Genomic DNA, 12,794 nt, shown 5'->3' with positions numbered 1-12,794 from the left:
GACAGGGCTGTGGGGCCTGGGCTGCGGGAGCTATGGAGAGCGGGGTGAGAACATGAATAAAGGCTGGCTGGAGCTGGAGAGCGACCCGGGTGAGTGGACACGGGGGGTGGGCCGGCGTGGCGGTAATGTTCGGGGCTGCAGGGACGCGTTCGGGGTCTCCCGAGCTCGGGATTTACCCGCCGGAGGCCGGGGGCAGCCTCTTGGAGCTGGAGCTGGAGCTGGAGCCTTGCAGCTGTATGTGAATGGGGCAGCCTGTCATTTACCAGCACAGCCTCTCGCTGCTGGGGTTGCCCTGGTGACTGAGCCGTTGGTAAAGTTTGCCACTTGCCCAGGAATATGGGGGAAATGCTTGTACAATCCTAAACTGGAGTCCCAGGCTCAATGCTCCAGCACTCACTTCAGTATATTGTAGCCAGGGATGGGGGTTCCCACTCTTGCTGCTGAGTAACTGTCACTGAACTGTGTTCCTAAGATGCCTCAGTCAAGACTGTGACATCCACATAACCATTGCCAACTAGCATGCAGAAAGTGGCAGTGCTTCCTTTCAGAGAGAATCAGATGCATATCTGAAAGAGAGGAAGAGATAAGTGCAGTGGGGCTTAGCTCATCTCTTCCACTGTGTTTTGTTTTGAGCGCTTCCAGGGGCGTGGGTTCAGACTGGTGCTGGAAGCAAAATGCTATGGCGTTGCAAAATCTTAGTGAAAGCAGAAAGTGCTGGGAATGCTCGCTTGGCCTGGTAGTGTACGTGGGGAGAAAAACTGAGCCAATGTTTCAATTTGAACAACACTGTTTTCAGAATCAAAAGGGCGGTAGAAAGGCGATTGAGTTTCCTACCGGTGAAAGGTGGGAAGGGGATGAAGAACAAGTGGAAGGTCTGGAATATGACATGGAACAAAAGACAAAGGGGGCGGTATTTGTTGTACACAAAGTATCTCAGAAAGGTTGCAGCCGAGGACAAACCCAATTAGCCCACTATGACTGTGCCGGCTCTTCAAATCAGCAATTCACCAGTGAATTACTCCCCTGACTTTAACTCCACATATTGTTCCTTTACAAGTAACCATTTAATTCGCTCTTGAGTACCTGATTTCAAACTGCCCCCAACCACACTTTCAGGCACTGCATTCCAGGCCCTAACTGCTGCTTCTTCCTCACATCACTTTTGCACCTTTTACTAATTTTTGTTATGTTTGTGCCCTCTTGTTCTTGCTCCTCTTATGATTAGAAACATTTTCCTGTTTACTTGTATACCAAGGTTTTTCAACTCATGCTGCCCTGTTACAGACACTTTTTTTTAATAGTTGCTTAGTAATAAAAAATCTGTCTGGTCAGCCCATATTTGCGCAACTATAATCACAGTATCCAAGATTAGATGCAGTTTTGTGATCGATCAGCCTGTGCCAGGAATTAACACCAATAACTATTTCAGAATTGTCAATCAGACAAATAGTATGAATGGACATGTGTGTCCTGAAACCACTGAATATTAATATATAGGCCCCTGTTCGTTGCAGACAGACAGACATGTGCACACAATACACCTTAGCGAGTTTTAAGAAGACTTGTAGCTCAGGTTGAGATTTTGGATGTAGGTTTGCTCGCTGAGCTGGAAGATTCATTTCCAGACGTTTCGTCACCCTAATAGGGAACTTCTCAGTAGGTGTCAGGCAAAGCACTGCTGATAATTCCTGCTTTCTATTTATATGTTTGGGTTTCTTTGGGTTGGTGATGTCACTTCCTGTTCCTTTTCTCAGGGGGTGGTAGATGGGGTCTAACTTGATGTGTTTGTTGATAGAGTTCCGGTTGGAATGCCGTGCTGCTAGGAATTCTCATGCGTGTCTTTGTTTGGCTTGTCCTAGAATGGATGTGTAGTCCCAGTCGAAGTGGTGTCCTTCCTCATCTGTATGTAAGGATGCTAGTGAGAGAGGGTCGTGTCTTTTTGTGGCTAGTTGGTGTTCGTGTATCCTGGTGGCTAGTTTTTTGCCTGTTTGTCCAGGGTAGTGCTTGCTACAGTGCTTGCACGGTATTTTGTAAATGACATTAGTTTTGCTCGTCTGTATAGGGTCTTTCAAGTTCATTAGCTACTGTTTTAGTGTGTTGGTGGGTTTGTGGACTACCATGATGCCAAGGGGTCTCAGTAGTCTGACAGTCATTTCTGAGATGTCTCTGATGTATGGGAGAGTGACTAGGTTTTCTGGATGTGTTTTGTCTGCTTGTTTGGGTTTGTTGCTGAGAAATCGGCGGACTGTGTTCAATGGGTACCCATTCTTTTTGAATACACGATATAGGTGATTTTCCTCTGCTCTGCATAGTTCTTCTGTGCTGCAGTGTGTGTTGGCTCATTGAAATAATATTCTGATGCAGCTTCGTTTGTGGGTGTTGGGATGATTTTTTCTGTAGTTCAATATTTGGGCTGTATGTGTTGTTTACCTGTAGATGCTGGTTTGAAGTTCCCCATTGGCTGTTCGCTCGACTGTGATATCTAGGAATGGCAGTTTGTTGTTGTTTTCTTCCCCTTTAGTGAATTTTAAGCCAGTAAGAGTATTATTGATGTTCTTGAAGGTTTCCTCAAATTTGTTTCGTTTAGTGATGACAAAGGTGTCATCCATGTAGCGGACCCAAAGTTTGGCTTGGATGGTTGGCAAAGCTGTTTGTTCAAGACTCTGCAGAGGCAGTAATACTGGCATAGACAAATCAGCAGTTTCTGCTCATACATATGAAAAGTATCATTGCCCTTTACATTGGTGTTCATATAAATTGTCCTGATGAATGCAAGACGTAAGTCTCAACAAAATGTGCCTTTATTTTCTGTGGTCCCGCTGTGTTGTCCTTACCAAAATGAATTTATGTTACACTTCTCTGCATTAAACCTTGAGTGCCACCTATCTTTCAACAGCACCAATTTGTTAATGTTCTTTTGAAGTCCCACAAAATTCTCTATACTATGTTTCCAAGTTTCATATCATCCACAAATTCTGAAAGCATGTCCTATGTATTCTTAAGACTAAAGAACATTCAAAGTTTGTGAGAAGATTTGTAGCTCGGGTGCTCGTTGTTGTAGTTCTGTTTGCCGAGCTGAGAGTTTGTGTTGCAGACGTTTCGTCCCCTGTCTAGGTGACATCCTCAGTGCTTGGGAGCCTCCTGTGAAGCGCTTCTGTGATGTTTCCTTCAGCATTTATAGTGGTTTGTCTCTGCCACTTCCAGTTGTCAGTTCCAGCTGTCCGCTGCAGTGGCCGGTATATTGGGTCCAGGTCGATGTGTTTGTTGATAGACTGCAACCACTAGGACTCATAACAGCACACAAACCAACAGCTACTCTCAGACAACAACTCACCAGGACAAAGGACCCGATACCCAGCATGAGCAAAACCAATGTAGTGTACAAAATCCCATGCAAGGACTGCACAAAACACTACATAGGACAAACAGGAAGACGGCTAATGATCCACATCCATGAACACCAACTAGCCATAAAACGACACGACCAGCTATCCTTAGTAGCCACACATGCAGATGACAAGCAACATGAATTCGACTGGGACAACACTTCTGTTTTAGGATAAGCCAAACAGAGAACAGCCAGGGAATTCCTAGAGGCATGGCACCCATCCACTGATTCTATCAACAAACACATCGACCTGGACCCAATATACCGGCCACTGCAGCGGACAGCTGGAACTGACAACCGGAAGCGGCAGAGACAAACCACTATAAATGCTGGAGGAAACATCACAGAAGCGCTTCACAGGAGGCTCCCAAGCACTGAGGATGTCCCCTGGACAGAGGATGAAATGTCTGCAACACAAATTCCCAGCTCGGTGAACAGAACCACAACATCTAAAGAACATTGGTTTGGTATTACTTGCTTTTACCACTCAGCCAGTTTTGTATCCATGCTCCTTTAACTCCATGAGCTCTTGCATTAATCATAGATTATTTTTGTCTGACACTTATCAAAGGCCTTCTGCAAGTCCTTCTATATCATAGAAGTGTGGGTGGCACAGTGGTTAGCACCGCTGCCTCACAGCGCCAGAGACCCAGGTTCAATTCACGCCTCAGGTGACTCTCTGTGTGGAGTTTGCGCATTCTCCCTGTGTCTGTGTGGGTTTCCTTTGGGTGTTCCGGTTTTCTTCCGCAATCCAAAAATGTGCAGGTTAGGTGAATTGCTAAATTGCCCGTAGTGTTAGGTGAAGGGGTAAATGTAGGGGAACGGGTCGGTGTGGACTGTTTCCACACTGTACGTAATCTAATCTAATCTAATGTAATATCAGGAATCTTACCCTGGTCAATCCTCTGTTACCTCATCAAAACAAAACTGCAGTGTTAATTAATTTCCCTTAAGGAAGTCTCCTTTCTGGCTCTCCTTAATAAACCTGCATATATAGATGCCACTCTTAATTTTTGTCCTGAATTGTTGTATCTACAAGATTTTGAACCATGGAATTTAAACTGACTGGTCTGTAGTTGCTGGTCTTTTCTGCGCTTTTCCCTAGTTTCTTAGCATCATCCCCGAGTCTAAGAAATATTCCAAAATTATTGTCAGTTCCTCTGCAGTTTCCATTCTCACTTCCATCAGTATCCTTGGATGCACCTCATCCAGTCATAATGCCATAATATGCAGCCAGCTCATCAATTCTAAACCCTTCCGGTGACTGAACTTCCTACTGGGTAGCGTTTCCTTTTTCCTGAAGATGAAGAGGAATTTGTCCTCACGTTTGTCAGATTGGCACATGGCAAAAAAAACCTAAATGGGTCAAGGTGCCAAATAGGACGATGAAATTCTTTGAGCCTGCATTGAGCAGCGCAGCAGAGCAAGAACAGAGATTTTAATTGAATTTGATTTATTATTGCCGTGTACCTAGGTACAGTGAAAAGTTTTTTTTTGTTTTGCATGCAGTTCAGGCAGATCATACCATACAATATGTATAAGAGTAATAGAAAAGAATGAGAAATACAGTGTTATGGCTGCAGCAAAGGGACACAGAGCACGATCAACATTGAATGGACCTCTCAAATATTAAATTTCGAAGTCTGTTAACCGAGGGAGAGAAGCTGTTCTTGGATCTGCTTAAGCTTCTTTTTCCTGAGGGAGAGGTTGGAAGAGATTGCAATGGGGATACAAGGGGTCTTGGGTTATGTTGGTTGCCCACCTGAGAAGTATAGCTGGAGAATTGTGACTGTTGAGGGCGGCATGGTGAATGAAATACCATGCAGCCGGGAGCTTGGCATCATGCTTGCTGACTGATTTGTGTGTTTGCTGTCCCCAGAGTAGAGGAGGCCATATTGTGAGAGGTGAATACTGATTTCTAAATAGAATTACAAGTAATACGCTGTTTCATCTGAAAGGTGTGTTGGCGCTTTGGACGATGAAGAGAGAGGAGATAAAAGGCAATGTGTGAGAAGGAGATTTAGTGTGATTGAGGATGGGCCAGATTTTTCCAATGCTGACAGGAGGGGGAGATGTGTTCGGTGATGGTGACATGCTACAGGGAGCAGAACTAGCAGAGAATGATCCTTGAAGTACAAAAACTGGTGGGGTGGAAAGTGAGGATAAGGTGAGCCCTAAATTAGAACAGAAGTGTTGAGCGGGACTGGTAGAATTATTTAAGAGTTAATATTCTGAGTTGACTATGACCCATGAGAAGAGGAGGTATTTGGACTGAAAAGTAGTAAATGAAAATGTCCCCAAACTGAGGTTACCCCACAATTTTGTTTTTACATACTAGAACTTCAATAAACAATTGTTTAACATTTAGCCTGCTGGTATATGTATGGGCGGTGTTGCCTCATGTCTCAAGGACTGATGAAAAGGGCTCAATTTTCAGTAGTATTTGCAGGTTTAGAAGGAGTCCCTCACCATCCCACTTAATGGTTACAGGCTTTTTATTCACTTACAAGATGGGGGCATCTGTAGTTGGACCAGCATTTATTGGCGAAAGTGAGGACTGCAGATGCTGGAGATCAGAGCTGAAAGTGTGTTGCTGGAAAAGCGCAGCAGGTCAGGCAGCATCCAAGGAGCAGGAGGGTCGATGTTTCGGGCCTGAGCCCAAAACGTCAACTCTCCTGATCCTTGGATGCTGCTTGACCTGCTGCGCTTTTCCAGCAACACACTTTCAGCCCCCAGCATTTATTGCCACTCCCTAGTTGCCCTTGAGAAGGTGGTGGTGGTGAGCTGTCTGTTTGAACGGCTGCAGTCCATGTGCTATTGGTAGACTGCCAATGACTTTAGGGAGGGGATTCCAGGGCTTTGACCCAACAACAGTGAAGGAACAATAGTAGTTCCAAGTCAGGATGGTGAGTGGCTTGAAGGGGAACTTGCATGTGGCGGTGTTCCCATGTATCAGCCACCCTTGACCTTCTAAATGGTAATTGTCACGTGTTTGGAAGGTGCTGTGTAGGAGTCATACAGCACAAAACATGTCTATGGTCCCAACATGTCTATGCCTACCAGGTATCCCAAACTAAGCTAGTCCCATCTTTCTGTAGACAGCCCGTATACACCTAAACCTTTCCTATTCACCTACCTGTCCAAATGTTCTTTAAATGTTATAACTGTACCTGTATTTACCACTTCCTCTGGCCGTCCATTCCATGTAGAAAACCCCTCTGTGTGAAAAAGTTACCCCTCAGGTCCCTTTTACTACTTTCCCCTCTCACCTTAAAATTATACCCTCTAGCTTGTTCGAAATGCTGTCGAGCTTCTTGAACTTTGTTGGAGCTGCCCTCATCCAGACAAGCGGGGAGTGTTCCTTCACACTCCTAACATATACCTTGTAGCTAATGGACAGGCTTTCAAGGGTCAGGACAGGAGTTGCATGCTGCAAGATTCTTCGCCTCCAATCTGCTCTCACAGCCACAGTACTGGGGTGACTGGACTAAAAGCAAAATACTGGAGAAACCTGAAACAAACACGGAGAGCGGTGGAGAAACTCAGAAAGCCTGGCATTGCCTCTGGTGAGAGAAACAGAGTTAAAGTTTTGAGACTGTTATCACACTCCCAATTACTTACCAACATTATTGGGTCTGAACTGTGGAAGAATTTAGTGGTTACATGGACACGATTTAAGTCCTGCCATAGACAAAACAAAGATTAGCCTTGGTGCTGTCACTCCCCAGCAGAAGTAAAATCAGGAGTAAAGTGTTTTGTGAGCTGGAGGCCTGTCCATTTAATAATGAGAAAGGTTTTGACTTTCAATTTGAGATCTTGTGTAAAATTTAGAAGAAAGCAGAATTATATGATTGTTTCAAAAAAGCAATTAACTTTGATTCCATTGATGAAGGTTTATGGACATTACCAAATTGTATAATCTTGGCATACTTCAATTTAGGGATCATTGAATCCACGCTAGGGTTTCAGATGCTAAGGTGTCTGATGCACAGGTTTCTGGTTCAAGTTGTGTTCACTTCTCTGGGAGGCAGACGGTGTTTGATCAGATATCTGGTGTCATGCTTCCGCTGTGGAAACAGAGTGGATGAGTAGTCGCTGGAATCTGCAGGGTCCCTGCAGAAAATATTGCCTCATCTGTCAGTTCCATTGCATAATAATAAGGTATCATCTACTTCAGCTGACTTTTCCATGGTTATCGCTGTTGGAATTGCCATGCTGGCCTCCTACAAGTCAGAGATAAGAATGCGATCATCAGGTTGGTTAAACTTCACCCTGTCCCATTTCATTCTCAGCACCATTTTGCAGTTACATAGATTTGATACAGCCATCACGGTTGCCAGTTGTGGATTCTTTCAACACCTTTCACATGAATGTGGCCTCTAGAAGAGGTGGCTTGTTATAAATGCTGTTAATAATCTGAGAGATCAGCTACCATCAGTATTGGTTTTCAGGTTCCTGATCACCCCCAATCCATTGGCGGCTGGAGCTTTACCATGATGTTGGGAGGCAAGGGCATTAGCTTGAGGCCGGTGATGGTAGGATGCGCGGAGCAGTTATCTGTAATTATGATAATCTTCCTGTTCTTCCATTGACATATTTTTGACCACTTCCTTGATCCACACATCAAAATGGAGGCTGCCATTCAGAGACTTTCCTTAGCCTCATGCTATATGGGGAGTACCCCAAAATTCACAAAGTTTCTCAGACTTTCCTGTCACTAGAAGCAGCAACGTTTTGGTGCCATTCATGTTGGCACAGACTATAACAGTGATACGGTCCTTGCTTAACTTTTAAACATGGCACATTTTACTTTTTAAGTATTAAAGTGTAATTGGGTAAAACTCAGTAGAACAGCCCAGTTTCATTACATTAAAAATGTCTCCTGATGCTCACTTATCCAAGAAGTGATCACGCACTATTGTGATCTGTCATCTACCAGTGCTGCCATTCTGCTGTCCTGTAATGACTTATCACGTGGAAGATGAAGCAATGCCATGTTTTGAATTGGTCTAGCTGTCCATTGCTGTGAGTGAACCACTCGTGGCCCAGCCTGTTTGCCAGGGCAATCCCCTTTTCATGCATGAGTGGACCAGAGATCAGAACATTCTGTACTTGAGCTGCCTTGAACCATGTTAACGGAGCTTCTTCAACATTGGCATAGCAGCCATTCTCATCCTTCCTTGCTGGAAAGAATGCCTGCATGTCACACTGTTCCAAGCTGTTCACCTTCTGCCTCATAATTGTTGACAAACTTCACTGTCTCTCGTTGACAGCACTTTCTCTCAGGTAGGACATACTTGCACATAAACATCTTTTCACAGGGAGGCCTTCATGTCAAATGATGGCTTGTCTTTGATTTGTGATCTCGAATAGCCTAACTCCACTCGATTGGTTGATGTGGTCAGATGACAAGCATGTACAAATCTCAGCTCATCATGATTTACCAGTCTGGAATTTCAGTTTACCAATGGTTTTCCTATTCTGCTTGAGAGAATGGCTGACAACTTTGTCACAGTCAAAATTTTGGGTTGTCACTCATTGTGGTTTCACTATATTAGAGGAATGAATTCCAGGAATGCCTTAAAACCCTTTCAGAGATGCTTCAGGTATGAACTGAGTTGATACATTATGCAGCAAACTGTCCAGAGTGAAGAGGCATAGTCCTTGAAATGACCCATGATGCAGTGTAATCTGAGGAAGATGTTGAAGATAATGATGAAACTGGTTACACTGGTCATTAAGAATTTTACTCCTGTGCTGAATGTTCATTTGGCTGTGCGTCAGCCTTTTCAAGGCTTATGTAGACCAGACTGATCAAAATGTTATCTTGATTTATTAAGTAATGAGGAACAACACAATTCTCAAAGTGCAAGTATTGCTTGTATAGCATTTGATGGTAACACAATTGAGATCATCAAAGAGAGTTGTAAGTCTGGTAAAATAGCTAAACGTGGCCTGTTATTATAAATATTAATGTAGTTTCAAGTGAAATACCTAGGCGTTGAGTAAACCTTATAGAAAGGTCACAAATGAAAACATGACAGAGCACAATAAGGCAAAATCTTTTAGAAAATCAATGTATATTCAGTTCATACATTCAAACATTATTGTATGCTCACAAAACCTGATTAATCTATCAGTGTGTTAGACAAGTGCTACAAACAAGAGGGTGAGGTGAATTTAATCATTTTATCAATCTCTTCTCCTGTCTGTAAGTAGAAGAGTTTTTGATTTTTCTTATTTATTTTCCCTTTCAAAATAGGCTGTGGTGTGTTTGCCAAGATCTCTATTATGAAATTCAGTTTTTAAAAGTTTTGCTAAGGAAATATAGTTTATTCATGTATTCAAATCCAGGGGATGCAAATTGTGACTTGCTTAGGTAGTTCTGTGTCCCAGATATGGAGTCAGTGGTAAGCCGTTAGCACCATCTCAGCTATGATAAGTTTCAAAAGTGCTCCTTTGTTCAGAACAACTGGGATACATATTATCTGCTGGTTTATCAGTGTTTGTAGACTGGGAGGTCCACATAATGCAAGGATGAAACCTTCCAAGGAAAAGCTATAAGTCTGGTCCAAGTTACTGCTGGTTGAAACTCGAAGTGTGGTCAGTAGCAGCCATGTTATAGACCAGCTAAGTTTATTGTAACATTTAAGCAAGAGCATAGGAATTAGGAGCAGGAGTAGTCAATTCAGCCCCTTAAGCCTACTCTGCCATTTGATAAGAACATTTGTAGCCTCAAATCTGCATTCCTGTCCCCTCTGATATCCTTTTACCACTTACTTTGCAGGAATCTAACCACCATTTTCTTAAGTGTTCAAGGACTCTGCTTCCTCCATCTTTTCAGGCCAAAGACCCTGGATTCTCTGAGGGAGAGATAAATTCACCTCGTCTCTGTTTGAAATGGCAATCCCTTATTTTTAAACAATGACCATTAGTTCTAGATTCTCCCATAAGAGGAATCATCCTGTCCATATCTACTGTGTCAAGACTCTTCAAGATTTTATATATTTCAGTCAAGCCATTTCTTACTTTTCTAAACTCCAGTGTAGTCTGCCCAACCTTTCCTCACAAGACAACCCTCCTGTTTTTATTTTATTTTGGTGGACCTTCTCCGAGCCGCATCTGACTCATTGACATTCTTCCTGAAATAAGGCGACTAATACTATATACAATACTCCAGATGTGGTCTCACCAATGCCTTGTAAACTGAAGCATAACCACGTGTTTTTATTTAATTTCCACGTGATAAAGCATAAGGTAGTACAGGTAAACAATCCTTGATCCGAAATCGCGGGACCGGCTGTTTTTTGGAATTTTTTGGATTTTGGAGCAAATGTAGCACCCCTTGTAGGGTCCAGGGCAGCACCCTGTAATCAAACATCAACACTGCAGCAAAAACATATGTATACTCACACATAAAGACTAGAAATACTACCACGTTTATTTATAGAGCAATATACTGATAAATTAAATACACAGACCATATATACTCAGTGACAATACATAAGAAAAGCATTTGATAAAACTTGAACATAAACAGCTTCAGCATTATGGCTGACGGCATTTATAAAGACTTCTTCAAGTGTCATTTGTCTTATTTCTGTCTGTGCTATCTCTTTAATTGAATAAATTGCCATATTCTCTTGCTTACTAATAAATTGTTCAAGATCAGCAATTAACTGATCACGCATTTTCACCATATCGCCTATAGGGAAATTTTCAACTGTGTTCACTAAGTCATCATCGGCTATCCTCACACTTATCTGTATTTAAAACCATTTTAGCAATTTTCCCATCGCTCAAAGAATGCACGACAGATGCATCATTGTCAATGTTCAGCATTTCATCGATGTCAGCTTCGTGTAATTTATTTACACTTTCATCCAATAAACTTTGTTCGTAACTTACAAGGTTTGCTATCATCATTTTCTCTTCAGTGACATGAAAGCCTTCCAAATCAGTGCGTTCATTTACGTGACACGTCACTGTAGGCCAGAGTCTGCATCAAGCATTTGTTAATGTTGATTTATCAACATCATTCCAAGCATTAGCGACTGCATCAATGGCATCCTCAACACTAAACTCTTTCAGGAAGTCTTGGATTCCTACCTCTCTGTTGACTGCAGCAAACATACAGTTAAAAAAATCGTCTTTATACTTGGTCTTCATGGAGTGCAAAATTCCTTGGTCACAAGGCTGTAATACAGATGTCACATTAGGGGGAGAGTAAATGCTGAAAACATTACTTTTTGCAAGAAATTCGGCAGGGGGATGTGTGGAGCAGTTATGCAGGAACAATAAAATGTTATAGTTTTCTTCTAGTCCAGCTTGCCTGCAATGAGTTCATGCCACTGGTACAAAGTGGTCACTGTACCAGTTGAAAACATTTCTCGGGTTACCCATGCTTTCTTGTTTGCATAATAATACACAAGTAAATTGTGTACATCTTTCAGACATCTCAGATGTTTGCTTTTCCCAATTACTGCAAGTTTCACCTTGTGTGTGCCTGCAGCATTAGCACACCCAAGAATAGTTAACCTGTCCTTCATATCCTTAAGACTTGTTGATGCTCTTTCATCAGCCTTGTTAATATTTTTCTTGGGACATAGCGCCAGTAGAGAGCTGTTTCATCAGCATTGTAAATTTGTTCAGGACTAAAGCATTGCTTAGATATTATCTTGGCAAATTCGTCAATATAATTTTCAGCAAAATCCTTTTCACCACAGAGTTTCGGATATTTTACAACATTATGCTTCTTCAGCCGATTTCTGCAGCCAACCTTCTGAATATTGAAATTTGCCTTTAATGTTCAATTCTTTATGATGTTTTCTACCTTGATTCATGACCAACAAACCAGTCAGTGGCATGCGTTCTCCTCTTCGTTGTTAAATCCATTCCATCAACACACAGTTAAGATCTTCCTTTTTTGCCCTATGTATGTTTTCTTTTTTTCATTAGTTGATGGTCATCACTATTACCATAAAACTTCAGTTACTTGACTTTCTGTTTCTTCACATCATATGCAGTGATAGTTCCGACACCATATTCTTCAGTAACAGACACACCGCGATCAAGCTTCTGCAATAACTCTATTTTCTGCAATATTTATCACATCAAATGCTTCCTTTTGTTTTTATTATTGTTAGGCATAGGTGTACCTGCAGCTCTTTTTGGCATTTTCACAGTGAAATTAAACATTTAAACACAGTGGGGAAAAAATACACAATTGACACCTGCCAGTGCTGGGCCACGCCGCCACGTGGGTGTGCCCTTCACCAGCCGCACAAACTTTGTTATTTTATGCAGACATGACTGACACTCCACACTCCATGAGAAAACTTCGGATTTCGGGGCTTTTCAGATTCTGGAACTTCGGATAAAGGATTGTCTACCTGTATCAGCTTTG

The 12,794-nt window shown here is 42.4% G+C and overlaps 1 protein-coding gene across 1 annotated transcript in view; it reads left to right on the top strand.

The window, feature by feature from the left end:
• The window catches only part of bap1 (BRCA1 associated protein-1 (ubiquitin carboxy-terminal hydrolase)), a 73,119-nt gene continuing 60,325 nt past the window's right edge, over nucleotides 1-12,794 (top strand). Inside the window, exon 1 of the mRNA XM_060835751.1 lies at nucleotides 1-89. Coding sequence (XP_060691734.1) covers nucleotides 53-89 — 37 coding nt within the window. The 5' untranslated portion in view covers nucleotides 1-52. The remainder of the gene's footprint in view (nucleotides 90-12,794) is intronic.

This window comes from Hemiscyllium ocellatum, chromosome 14 (assembly GCF_020745735.1).
Source record: "Hemiscyllium ocellatum isolate sHemOce1 chromosome 14, sHemOce1.pat.X.cur, whole genome shotgun sequence".
Lineage (NCBI taxonomy): Eukaryota > Metazoa > Chordata > Chondrichthyes > Orectolobiformes > Hemiscylliidae > Hemiscyllium > Hemiscyllium ocellatum.
This window is presented reverse-complemented; position numbering and strand designations above follow the sequence as displayed.